General features: G+C 36.7%; 1 protein-coding gene across 2 annotated transcripts in view; it reads right to left on the minus strand.

The window, feature by feature from the left end:
* Positions 1 to 6270: 6270 nt before the first annotated feature.
* The window catches only part of PAWR (pro-apoptotic WT1 regulator), a 69763-nt gene continuing 63004 nt past the window's right edge, over positions 6271 to 13029 (minus strand). For both annotated transcript variants that reach the window (XM_085537564.1, XM_085537569.1), the window contains exon 7: positions 6271 to 11022. In XM_085537564.1, the coding sequence (XP_085393690.1) occupies positions 10936 to 11022 (87 nt within the window). In that variant the 3' untranslated portion in view covers positions 6271 to 10935. The remainder of the gene's footprint in view (positions 11023 to 13029) is intronic.

The raw sequence follows: 13029 nt of genomic DNA on the forward strand, positions 1-13029 counted from the left end.
GATGCGTTATACATAGTAGTTTAATTATCACTTCTCACAAGAGGTGATTAAACTTCATTTAAATCCAGAGCACCACTTGCCAAGACCACAAACCAGTTTATTATTGTAGTTCTTGCATAATTATGAGGAGAAATGTGTTCTGCTTCGGCCCCTTTGGTGAGGAGATATGGCACTTTGCCACATTACACGGAGGAAAATTCTCTGTAGTGCCAACGCCTCGTAAACTGCATCCTGTGTCTCAGCGCCTCGACGCCGAGCAGGGCGGCTGACAAATCAAGAGGAGACTTGCTTTAAACCTCCCTGTTTCTTGATATCAGAACAGGCTGTTATTTGCAAAAGAACAGCGGGAAAAGCAGGCACGGATTTCACAGAGGAAGTACTGAGGAGAAATGTGACATTCTGCCAATTTGCAAATAAATGGAAGCTGATTTGTGCTGTCCAGTAGGTTTCCCTATCAGCACTTGGTAAATGACACTGCCCTGAAATACATTGGTTCAGCTGCCTGGTCACAGCCTGGTGCACAGACTAAGGGAGGAAAAAAAAACCAGCAAAAAGCACTTACCTGCAACTTGCCCCCTGTGTAGGTACTTTCAGTTGCTTCATTTCTGTAATCACACAGCTCTGACTGCAGCGTGTGGCATAAAAAAATCCAGCACAATAAACAGAACAATCCAGTTTCAGTGGAAAACAGTTATCTTCTGGGATGACCTTCCTTAGATTTAGTGTGTAAACTGCACTGTATTTAAGCTTCAGCAGTAAAAATTGCTAGAGGTGTCTCAGCAAGATGAAACAAGACAAAAAAGGGAAATGAAATTATGGAAATACAGTTACATTCTTCTTATGTAGAATCCTCATACATCTCTTTAGCTTAGACATTAGGAAGAAGTTTTTCCACAAAGAGGGGGGTGATGCACTGGAACAAGTTGCCCAAGGAGGTTGTGGATGCCCCATCCTTGGAGACATTCAAGGCCAGGCTGGATGTTGGATGTGGCTCTGGGCAGCCTGGTGTGATGGTTGGCAGCCCTGCACATTAGCAGGGGGGTTGAAACTACATGATCATTATGATCCTTTTCAACACAGGCCTTTCTGTGATTCTATGAATCTGTCATTGAGCTAACACAGTATTTACAACCTTTCTGCAGACTTCTTTTAACAAAATTCAGAATATTGCTCTGTAGCCCTATGAGCCCTGTAGCCAGCCACCAACGCCTCTGCATCAATGAACATTTCCACATAGCAATGCACCAGTCTTTCTATAATGAAGTGAGTTCATTACTGCCAGTAATGGGTTCCAAGTATTGGAACACAATCCCACAGAAGGCAGCCAATGCATTTCTAACTACTCACAACTGTCCCAGCTAAAATATTAACAGCATTCAGAAAGCCTCATAAACTCAGTGGGCAGGTTGTAAAATAAAAGGGATTTGAGTACTAAGTAGACAGTTTCTCGAGAGACTGCTGACAGCTGCTTAAAAGGAATAGGAATAAAGAACACCCTTACTACTGAGCCATACCAGCCTTTTTATTCATAATAAGAAGTACCTTTCTTGAGATTCTCACCAGTTCTGGGATCTTACAGTCAGGTGCATCTGGAGAAGTGTTTTTCTCCTGCTGCTGTGTAGATGGGCTAAAAGTATACATGCAAAATCTCAGAGAAATAGATGAAGTTGAGAAGGGAAGTAACGGATGATGCTGAATATTAAATGAAGTCCAATAGGAGAATTATTTTTTTAACCTCAAGTTTTCCATAGTCTTACGTATTACTTATAATAAACTTATTAACGATTGCACTTCTTGCAGGAGCTTGACTTTCAAGGCATCAATTTTAGGGTTGCAATTTTTAATACATTAAAAAAAAAGTAACTGCTTCTTACAGCAGCAGGTAGCTGCCAATGCCACGTAGCCTTTCCTATAGCAGAATTTTTCAAATAAGTACAGCTGTTAAATGGTTGTACTTCAGGAAGCATCTGAAAACTGTCCTTGACACATAAAATGTCATTCTAAATGTGCAAAGTAAGCCTATATTTCTAATGATTCTATTAAACATTGCACGAGCACTGCAACATTAGAATAGGCATAGCGTACATTAGAATGTACTTAATGACACTACCCGCTAACATAATATTCAGAGTGCTTTTTAAAAGCTTTTTGTTTTGTTCTGCAACACCTGCGTTCTGCTATCTGGTATAACAAAAAAGCAGCTGTGTCATTTGTTTTTCACTAATCTCAGCAGTTATTGGATGGGGCTTTGTAATATTTAAATCTGCAGGATGCAACGAAAAGGGAGCTCAGAAGCAAATCAGAAGTCCTCCATAAAGTCTTTGGGCTTTAGCAAGGGACTTGCAGCCCTATGCTAAGCTGTTCCATGTTTCTGCTAGAGATCTAAATTCGTGGGACAGCCCTACACATTCCCATATGCATCAGATATACTAGCTGATTACCACAAATTAGGTAACATGCAGAAAGTAAGGTGCAAAATTACTGCCTCCTCATTCACAGCCCGGTACCCAATTTGTCATCATTTCTGTGTTATGAACTGCATGAAAAATTATTGGAGATATTGTATGTTTTCTTCATTCCTACACACCTGTTCCTCTCCCTGGTATTCATTCCCATACAGTCTCACCCCATGCAGTTCCTCACAACTTCCTCCCTTGTTGTAGCCATCTTGATAAATCCTGTCATCCATTGAATAAGAATTGAAAATAGTCAGTCTTTTTTTAAATGTCACGGCTCTCTATGAAGCCAGAGTAACACACTATGGAGTTTTGTGAGTGATGTTTTAGACAAGCTGTAGTGAACAGAAGCAGTTAAACGGGTAGAAAGAGTGACTCAGTTGGGAACAATTAGCATTTTCTAAATAATTGCTTCAGAGAGAAATATGAGAGTTATTTCTAGACAGTCTCAACTTGCAGAGCCTCAGTGGTTTTATTGTCCCCACCCATTAAATATATTTGGTAGCTGGCTGTAACCACACTCACACTGTAGCAATCAACATTTTAAACTCTCTAAAATGCATCACTGTTATAAGAAGCCTTCAGGCAAACACAGAGATTAACATTTCTAAGGTGGGGAAGGGGGGGAAGAGAGAGGAGGTTCATTCCACACGTTCTTGGTCTACAAAACCTGACTTCCAGAGATAAATACTTACGGAGCTTGTGCCAAGATGCCAATTATCAGGCTGCGCTTTTCTGATACACAACCTCATGCATGAGAAAAAACACCATTTTTCTTTATAATCATGCTTTGGGTTTTTAGAAGATATGCTGGTACAATATGCTGGTACAAAGAAGAGTTTTCATTTGTGCTGTCACTAGATTCGAAGTGTGTCCTTCTGCTGTTTCACAAAGCTCAGATGTCTCTTAGTCATAACATGAAGTCAACAATGAGCAGATTAATTACAAAACATGACCATCTTCTGTTTACAAGAAAAAAAAGGCAGAGAATTAGCCCTGATGTGTGCATTTTCATTACCTCCCTTTTGAAGGAATTCCAGATCTCATAACAAATTGATGTCTATATTTGTAACCTATAGTTATAGGTTTTCTCTCTTACTGTCTGTAATCAAGCTTTATAATGTAACAAATACCTAAAGGTCAAAGATATTAAAGTCTCCTAAGACAGCAGCTCCTACTTCAAGGACCTACACGATTACTACCCATGTTTACTGTTTAATTACTCAGCAATGAAAGTAAAAAACACTCCCAAAGAAAACTGAAAAAACATAACTTAAAAAGTGAGACAATCTCATTTTTTCCTTCTCCACTAGCAACACCAGCTACAGCTCTTTTGCAGGTTACTAACTGTGTTTTGCATAATTAGACCCAAACTAGTTAAAAAAGCAAGTCATTCATTTCTTGAACTTTGTTGTTACTACTTTATACATCATGGCACTTGCAGGTCTCTAATGTGCAGAAGAAACTGTTTTCCACAGAAGACATCCATTCTTACCAAGTTAATCCCTCAGAAACACTGCTGGTCTCTGTCTTCAGCAAGATTTCTTTGATGAAGGAAACAAAGACTTACAGACTTCCTGTGATACTGAAGTGCTTAAAATCTCAATTCTGCTCCTAGAAAATTTCCAGTATAAACTTCTAGTTCTCATTAAAAGGACTGGAACTTTTGGCTTCATCAAAGCAAGTATCCTGATCAGACTGTAAAACGAGTTCTATTTAATTGCGTTTTTAAGAATCTTTGAGAAGATTTAAGTCTTCTCTGAAGGTAACAACTTTTGCTTAAATAAAAGGCCTAGGAGACTTGTCACTGCCTAAGAAAATGAAGTGTCATCCTTTCATGTGGCCTAAGACTCAATCTATTTCCTAACTGAATGGTCTAGCAGGTCAACTGTTCATTATTATTTCAAATGTCTTCAGTGATCAAGAAGTTCTCAGTCACTTATGCTTAAACAGAAAACCCAACTGAGATATTAGCAAGAGACTATGGACACCTTCCTGCTCATGTACTGCTAAGTAAAATTAGAGCATCATTTTCCATACTTGAAAGGCTGCCAGCTGCTAGAGTGAAACTGTTTGTTTTAAACACGTTAGCGTAGGTGAAAGAAACACTAAACCTTCATATGGAACTACCACTGTTAGAAACTACTAGGTTTACATCAGAATGTCCCTCTCACTGATTTCTGCCCAAATGCTTTCCGTATGCTATCATCATTCACTGTTCTTACATGTGATACTCCTCCAAGATTTCTGTTTTAATAGAGCTTCTTACAGTATGGTCAGAATAATGAATCTTCTCATATCTGTACAGATACTCAGTCCTCAGTGAGCTGAAATGCTATAACACAACGGAAAGTACAGCAATGGTAGTGGGGTGACAACATCTTTGATTGCAGCAGGCCCCAGTGCACCAGTCATGTACACAGCAATAAAGGAAAACAGCTGCTTACCTTTGAAAGACCTTAGGCACATAGAAAACTCCAGAGAGATATCTCTGCCTCCACTGCCAACCCTTAAATGAGGTCTGGGAAGGGATGGATCCTGGCTCCACCCCTTCTAGTCACTGAGGTGCACTGCATGCACCTGAGCTCCCTCCCCTGGGTTGGCCCTGCTTTCCCATCAGGTGCTCAATCTCCTCTTCAAGCCATGACTTAGCATCTCTACTACAGCATCCCAGAACAACTTCCTGCAGCAGCAGGTTCCAAAGCAGTTTTATTCACCAAGTGAGGAAATGTTCTTACACAAACGTTTGGGTTCTGCCTAGGAAATATATATATATATATCTGTGGACAATTCATGGACTTTGTTACATTTAATAAATACCTCTTCAGGTTTCCAGCAGAAAAAGGAGAAAACAAGATAGCAAAATGGCAGAAGGAAAATGAAGAGATGGGCTGTAAGAAAAAGACTGGAACATCCAAAGAAAAGCATACCAAGTGGTATGAAGGGAGACACTGTGTGACACATCCAGCAACTGAAGAAAAGAATGCAAACTTTTGTACCTGGATTTACCATTTCCCAACAAGACTGAAGAACCTAAAATGCCCAAGACGAAAACTGAGGAAGGGCACACTTCTGTATTTTAAAGCCAAACTAGTAGGCCTTCACAAAGAATGCAGATCATGGGAGTAACGATCTTGAACCCAATTTTAAAACTGGTTCAACGTATTCTGAAACTAACTGCGCAAATGCTCATTAGGGCTTATTCAGAAAGTAATTACAGTGTTGGATGCATGGTTTCTTGCAATGTTCATGCTTCTATTTTTAAACTGTTTGTTTTTGGCCAGGCAACATTATAAACTTTAAGAATAATTTGTAATGTATAACATATATATAATATTTTTTTAATCTACTCAGTGCTTACTGATGATCCATAGCACTATTCACCTATTACCTACAGCAAGTAATAAGAAGGAGGTTGTCTTTAATGGTTCTGCCTGTGAAGAAGTGAACGTGTATTCAAACAGAAAATAAATCTATTGTGAAATCAATTCAGTTTGTTTCTACAGGAGTAGCATCATAAACTTTTCCTGGGATAAACTACGCTTAACTTCTGAAGCATGGGAAACAGTCAGGTCCCTCTAATTGATTATAGGATGCACTCACAGCATTTCTGAAGGCAGAGTGAGAGCAGGAAGTTAGTATAGTAAAAGCAGATTTCTCTCATGTATGTAGACATGCACGCTTGAATAATTTCATCTGAATGTTAGAAAAAATTCTCACTTCAGGTGCTTCCTGACACTGATGACAAATTCAGTTAGAATTCCAGTCAGATACCATTAATTCTCCTGTAAACACAACAAATAGTCAGCCAGGATTAAAAAGAATTTTCTTTTATTTGGACAAAGGCACACAGTCTTTATTGTTAGATTAAATGCTTATCTTTTACCTGCAATAGTAAATCTCAACATCAAATTTCATCTGATACCACAGATATTACAACTAGTCAGTATTCAAAACTAAAACGGGTGTTCAGTTATTTAACGGTGCTTCAACGTCTTAAATGCATAAAAAGGATATTTATAAAAATGACTCTGCATTATGAGATTATTTTCAGAGGAAAAGTCAACTATCACAATTTTTTCAGAACAGGAAAATTACAACTAAGCCAAAACCTTGAACAAGAACAGTTACACCACAAGTCCAGAAATAAAAACAAAAGGATTAAATTAACAGTGTAATGTAAACGTGCTGCAGTACAAGGAAAAATGGTAGGTGGAGAATTATACAGTAAGTCACCATACTTGGAAGATCAGGAATGGTTTAGAAAACACATATCAAAGTCCTTTATATCCTGGACATATGACACAGAAATGCTTAATAATACAAGCAGAAATGCTCCATAGGGAAGTACTGAAACTGGAATGATTGACTTGAAACAGATCTGTAGTGAACTTTCAGCAAAGAGGATCCATATCACATTGTGTAGATATTCTACATCTACAAGATGTATAACTCATTTTCTTGCTTGTCTTAACAGATTTTTTAAGTACAGTCTTAGCTCCTTTGTCTGAGCACTAAGGTAGTAGCACAGATTTATTTCATTGTGTACGTGGAAGTCATGGCTTGCAATGGCTGTTTAACTAAAATGGCTGTTACTACAACTGACAGATGTTTATAATGATTAATACTGATGAAAATGGACGAATTGAACTGACATCTTCATAAAGGGTTTAAACTCAAGAAATACTGACCAGTCATATGTGTGTATAGTCTGTTTGTTTTGCCAATAATTACCCTTTCTCTTGGCTACTAATACTGATTTGTTTGAATTCAAGCTGGAAATTGACACAAAAATCATAAAGATAGGAAATACCTGGAGTCAGCGTAACTCTGCTCTCCTAGCAAAGGGTTAAAAAGTAATCTGACCTCCAGTATTCCTTCTGGTCTTACAGTAGCAAGTTTCCAAGTTGTAATGTTATGCGACACATAGGAAAAAAACTCTGATGCAGATTAATCCCTCATTTTCCAATGTACTCAAATCCCTGTCTCTGTAGCACTTATGCCAATCACAGGTCCTTCCTCAGCTAATCCTCAGTACAGCTGAATAATAAAACACCAAATCGTTTGGTTCTGCTCCGTACCTTGGAATTCCCTCATTGGCTTCTTGTAACCTTTTTTCACTCTTTCAGATTCAGAGCCAAGAGAAATATATTAAACTCAGAATCGGGTAATTAGCACACAATTTTTGCTTTTAAGACAGAAAAGGACACTGATTTGCAAATATTGTACTCTTTTGGTTAACATTTATAGCAAGTAACATTAAACTTAAACATGGCCACTTAATTATTTTAAAATGAAAAAAATGCACAATGTTGAATTTCCTTGTAAAAATCAACATTTATATATACTTAATCTTCTTTTATAAGAACAAATCCCACACAGATTGGAGTGTTTAATCAACAATAAAAGTATCTTTTTGCAGAATTTTAACCTTCAGCTCTCACAGCGTCTGTCTTCTGTATAACAGTACATGACCATACAAAGTACAATCTCGCATTTTTTAAACAGGTGTTGTGTGCTGTTTGTTAGTAAATCATTTTCTGTCCTTTCTTTTAGTCAACAGGGATTTCCTAGATGATTCAAGTACCTAGAAATACAGACGCTAGACCTAGGCAAGTCTGGTACAAATTGTAAGATAGGAAAGTTTTGAAATCTCCAAGAAAGTCATCCATCCAGTAAATATTGCATAGTAATGCCCCTTCCAAAAACAAAAACAAAAGCCCTAATTGACATTAGGTATGTTAATTTAGCCTAGGTATGATCCAGGAATCATACAGCTTTCCCACATGAGATGGATTCCCGCTTGCAGCAGCGTATCTGCTGAGAACAGCTGAGGTGTTGGTTTGGAGAGCGTGGGGACGCTCGTTACTGAATTGCTAGCGAAGTAGCTACATTAACGTATTTCAATCACCTGGTAAAAACTTATTCTATAGTTGAGCTTGATAACAAAGACACCCTACTGAAATATAACTATAATGGCAAGCAATGACTAGGTGGTTAATAATGTTCTAAGTAAAACACCGTTTAATTCTAGAGTCTACTAAACTTCTCCCAAGAGACTGATAACACAAGCAGTAAGAAATTATTGTTGACACAGGCCTTTCAAGAAGCCATCAACTCTTCACAAAGATCAGCATAAATGTTATGATTAAAGATACAATTTGTTGGTATTTTCACTACTATGAAGCATTTTATATTTGTATACAGAACATCTGTATACAAATCAAACAACAATGTCCTGAAGTAACTTGAGGTGTGAGTTCCCAACAGTTCCACTGTTACCACTTCCTGCCTGAAGGACTACAGCTTTCAAATATCTGGACACTTCCCTTGCACCTTCAAGGTATGGTATCGTAAGTCTTCGGCCAAATAACACCATCAGCGTATCCAGGTTAAAAAAGAAACACTGATTTTGGGGTTTCTGCTGCTAAGTTTCATTCAATACACATGCAAACCAAAAAGAGGTAAATACAATGACAGTTCTTGTTTGTATTCTTTGTCATCATAGTTCTTTGGTTTAAAATGTATGTGAAGTTTATTAAATACCTGATTTACAACTTCAGAATACCATCTATCTTTCTGAATTAAGACCTCAAAGATTTTTCAACAAGTTACACATCCCACAGCTTAGACCTGTATGTGTATTTCCTACTCAGCACATGCAGAAGGAAATCAAATATTCTTCCAGAGAAAGTTCTGTATTTATTCAGAAGGCATACAACTCAAATGATTATATGACTTTCAATTAACTTCATGGAAGTGATAAAGGAAGGGACTTCTTACTCATTGGCTAATATTAAGACAAATATTCACTGCTGAATATCATAGTTTAGAGGGCCAATACACCTCCCCCCTCCATTCCATACAAAAACTTTAGATAACGTTTTAGATTATGTCCCATGGGATATCTCTTCCTTTATAAAGAAAAAACTTGAAGGTAACCTGGAAGATCTTCAAAAATACTTTTTGAAAAATCCTTTAAGGTTCTAAAAAGATCTTCCTCATTAGATTACTCAAATGTAAAATCCCGCAGTCAAAACAATCCAAGGCATAACAGTAATTCCTGAATCTGAAGTTCAAGAATCTCTTACAGCTATTTATTGCATGGAAAGAATTGGCAAATCTGATATGTATTAAAGTTGCCTTTAAGTTTTAATGTAACAAAAGCTACCTGCATGCACCAAACTTCAAAATTGGCAAGAAAAAGCCTTGGCTCTTTGAAATGCTTTTCTTTCAGGTCTTCAGACTCAAATGAAATATTAATTCTGATGAAAAATGAAATAGATGTTGTACTAAAATGAAATAAAGTACATCAAATTTCAGCTTAAAAAGAATTTTAAGAAGTAAACTGCTAATTAAATCTGTGTTTTATATAAAATGAAAATTTACTGTCAGATTATAGAAGAATCAGTATGCAGTTGTAAGTGGACTGTAACATTTAAAACAGGCACTTCTTAAACACTCTGTTAGTCTAAAATCAAGTATAAAAGGCTTTTTTTATAAAACTATTTGATGTTTCAGAAGGGTGCGAACCACCTGTATTCCTTTCTACTTTATTACGTATGTACAAAAAATCTGACCCAGCCTCGAAATGGAAACAGTAAAAACCTCACATTGGTAATGATCACTACAAATCTTAAAACAACAGCTTTTGAATAGGAACGTGTTGCAAAAGTGCCTTTGGGAAAATGAAAGCTCCAGGCTTTGCTTGTATTCTCACAGCACACAAATTTACTGTTTGATAGCAAAATTGCATTCCATTGCTAAAGCAAAAAGCTTTAAAATAAACTGCAGTGCACAACTTCAATATGATTCTAAGAACTCATTAATGCTGATACCACAGGTGATTTATTTTATTAATAAAAACTCCCCCTCCTGACAAAATACTGCTATACAGAAAAATATCGCTACTACTCTACTAACGTCAGTCTTTCAGATACAGTAAAAAAAACCCTCAGCATTACAAGAGCTTTTAGAGCAAGTAATCAATCTGCAAAATGTTACACATCAGTAATAAGGCATCCACTTTACAGCTGTTGAAACAAAAAACGGAAATATTTCACAAAAAATATATTTTGGATCTGTGTAAACAAAGCTTCTTGGTATTGCTTTCATTCGTTTCAAAAATATACACCCACATGGACTGAAAGTGATCTTGGTGCTATGAGTTTTAAATTACCCCAGTATAAACCAATGCCATCTGAAGACAGAACACCCCCAAATTTTTGCACTTAGGATTTTGTGATATGACAAAAATTTTAATCATTCTTCTGTGAAATGAAATTGAAAGATATAACCCCGGTTTTGATGCCATTCATTGCAAGAAGAAAGTACTACGAAAATAAACATTCATCTGGTTTCCTAATAATAAATATAAAGACAGTTATTATAACATACTGCAACACAGGAAGTATTACTATATTGACCTTAACGTTCAATCAGTAGTTTTTAAATCTTTCCTCATTGAGGCTTGAATCTTCTACCTTGTCAGCTGTCCAACAACTTTTAAGAGGGTTTTATTTTCTTGCTTCAATTGTTCATTTTCATCTTCTATATCATCTAGGTCCTGTGAAAGAAGAATGAGAAACATTTCTGTGGACATAAACACAATTAGCAGCAGCGGGAATTTAACATCTTATCTATAAAGCCAAGAAGTTGGGGTTGGGATGAATTAGTGTCGCTGTAATTCAATCTGTTAAACTCCAAGAGTTAGGGTAATTAAAAAACATTAGAGTTGCATTCACATACACAACAAGTACCTTGAAATGGGAACGTATGAGCAAAACTGAAGCTACAGCACGAATTAATGCAACAGGAAAACAAAACAAAATGGGTGTGATTACTTGGCATGGAGTTTATACATTAGCTACAACACCCTTGCTCCCTAGACTGTGCTCGTATATCCCACATGCATACATACACATCGCTGGTTATTACTGCAGTAAAGTCAGTTTGTATATTTTAAATTAAGCACCCTTGCTGTGTTTTTTACATCAGGAAAAGAACCACCTGCCTATTTTTGTCATTTTCTGAGGGAAAAAAATAATAAAATTAAAAGGTATATTACAACTTCTACCTAAATTCCTACTGGGAAAAAAAAAAAAAAAAAAAAGGATGCACATTAAAAATGTGTCCTTAAAATAGATTGCTCCTACCACAAGTGTCCATCCCTCTTCCACCACCTACTGTATTTAACTAGTTTCCAATCTCGGTGCTTGATTTCCTACCAAATTCTCCCAGGTCTTTATAGTGAGAAAACAATGAGGTTGGCTGTTACTGTAAGCATTAGTTCAGTTAAAATAATTGTACTGCATAAATAGTAAGGAACAAACAGAATAAGAATTTAAAAAATGAGGCCATAGTGACATCAGGGACAGCACTTTGAGAAGAAAAATGAAAGGCGGGCAGAAGCGGGAAGAACCAGGACTGTGACCAGCTATTAGATGTCCTTTGATCTCTCTGCAAATCCCTGGTGTTGTCAGGCTAGATTAAAAATAAAACAGTAATAGAGAAAAGATGTTTTTCTCTTATTCCTTTTAGATGTTAAGTGCTGTTTAACATAAGGAACCTATTTTCTTATCTTTTTTTTTTCAGTGGGATCACCCCAGAAGTGCATTCTAGAGACTGCGCTAATCAGTTCTGTGATTTTTAAAAGCCTCTTCAATTTGCCAAGCCCAAATCCAATACCTTTCCAATTAATCTTTTGTTTTTGTAGCGCGGAACTGAAAATCACTAGCAGAGATTCCTTGTTGTATCAACAGAGGTAATACTGTGCCACACGGGAATGACTTCCTGGAAAAGCAGCTGTCTGGTGTAACACGTGCAACTGTTGAACATCTACATGTGCAAAAGTTTTGACGAACAGCTACCATAAATACAGTTTTCTATGTAATTTTAGAAAACACAATTTGTTTTATCTCTTGTACAGATAAATAATAAGGTGGAAGGGAAAATATTATTATCAGTATGATTGTATTTTTTAGTTTGGGGAATGTAATAACTGTGCTTGATCACACCTTTAACGGAGCCATGAGGTAGCTCAATTAAAGGTCACCTAACAGCCTTCCATAGAAAAATACCTGTTATTTGTTCAAAATAGAATATAAATAGTTTTTGAAATTTTATGATGATAAAATAACATTCCAAAGAAGTTCTTGAATATGACCCAGAAAAAATAACTAAATCAGTTTAAGTGTCTAAGGAAATAGTGGACTGAGAGAAGAAAGTGGTTTATGCTGCTCTGCAATTTAAGGCTTCTTATTCAAAATTAATAACTGCAATGCCAATTTACATTTATTAGTAAATAAGATGTCATAGTAGGAAAGCCCGGACTATAGAAGGAACCAATAACCGCACAGCATTGACACTAACTGGATTATAAATTCTCACTGACAGACTATATCCAAATCCATGTTTTTAACTCTAGAGACAGTAAGACCAGAAATGAATGAGTGTGATCTAATTGATAGCTGAACATAGCGTACAAGCATTTAAATTAAGTATCCTGAGATGCCTTTCCCTTGAGGTGCTCATGAAGCAATTACTCCTTTCTTATGGAAAGGTGGCAGGCACA

This window comes from Coturnix japonica, chromosome 1 (genome assembly GCF_054131305.1).
Source record: "Coturnix japonica strain WE chromosome 1, WE-NBRP24, whole genome shotgun sequence".
In the NCBI taxonomy this organism is placed as follows: Eukaryota; Metazoa; Chordata; class Aves; order Galliformes; family Phasianidae; genus Coturnix; species Coturnix japonica.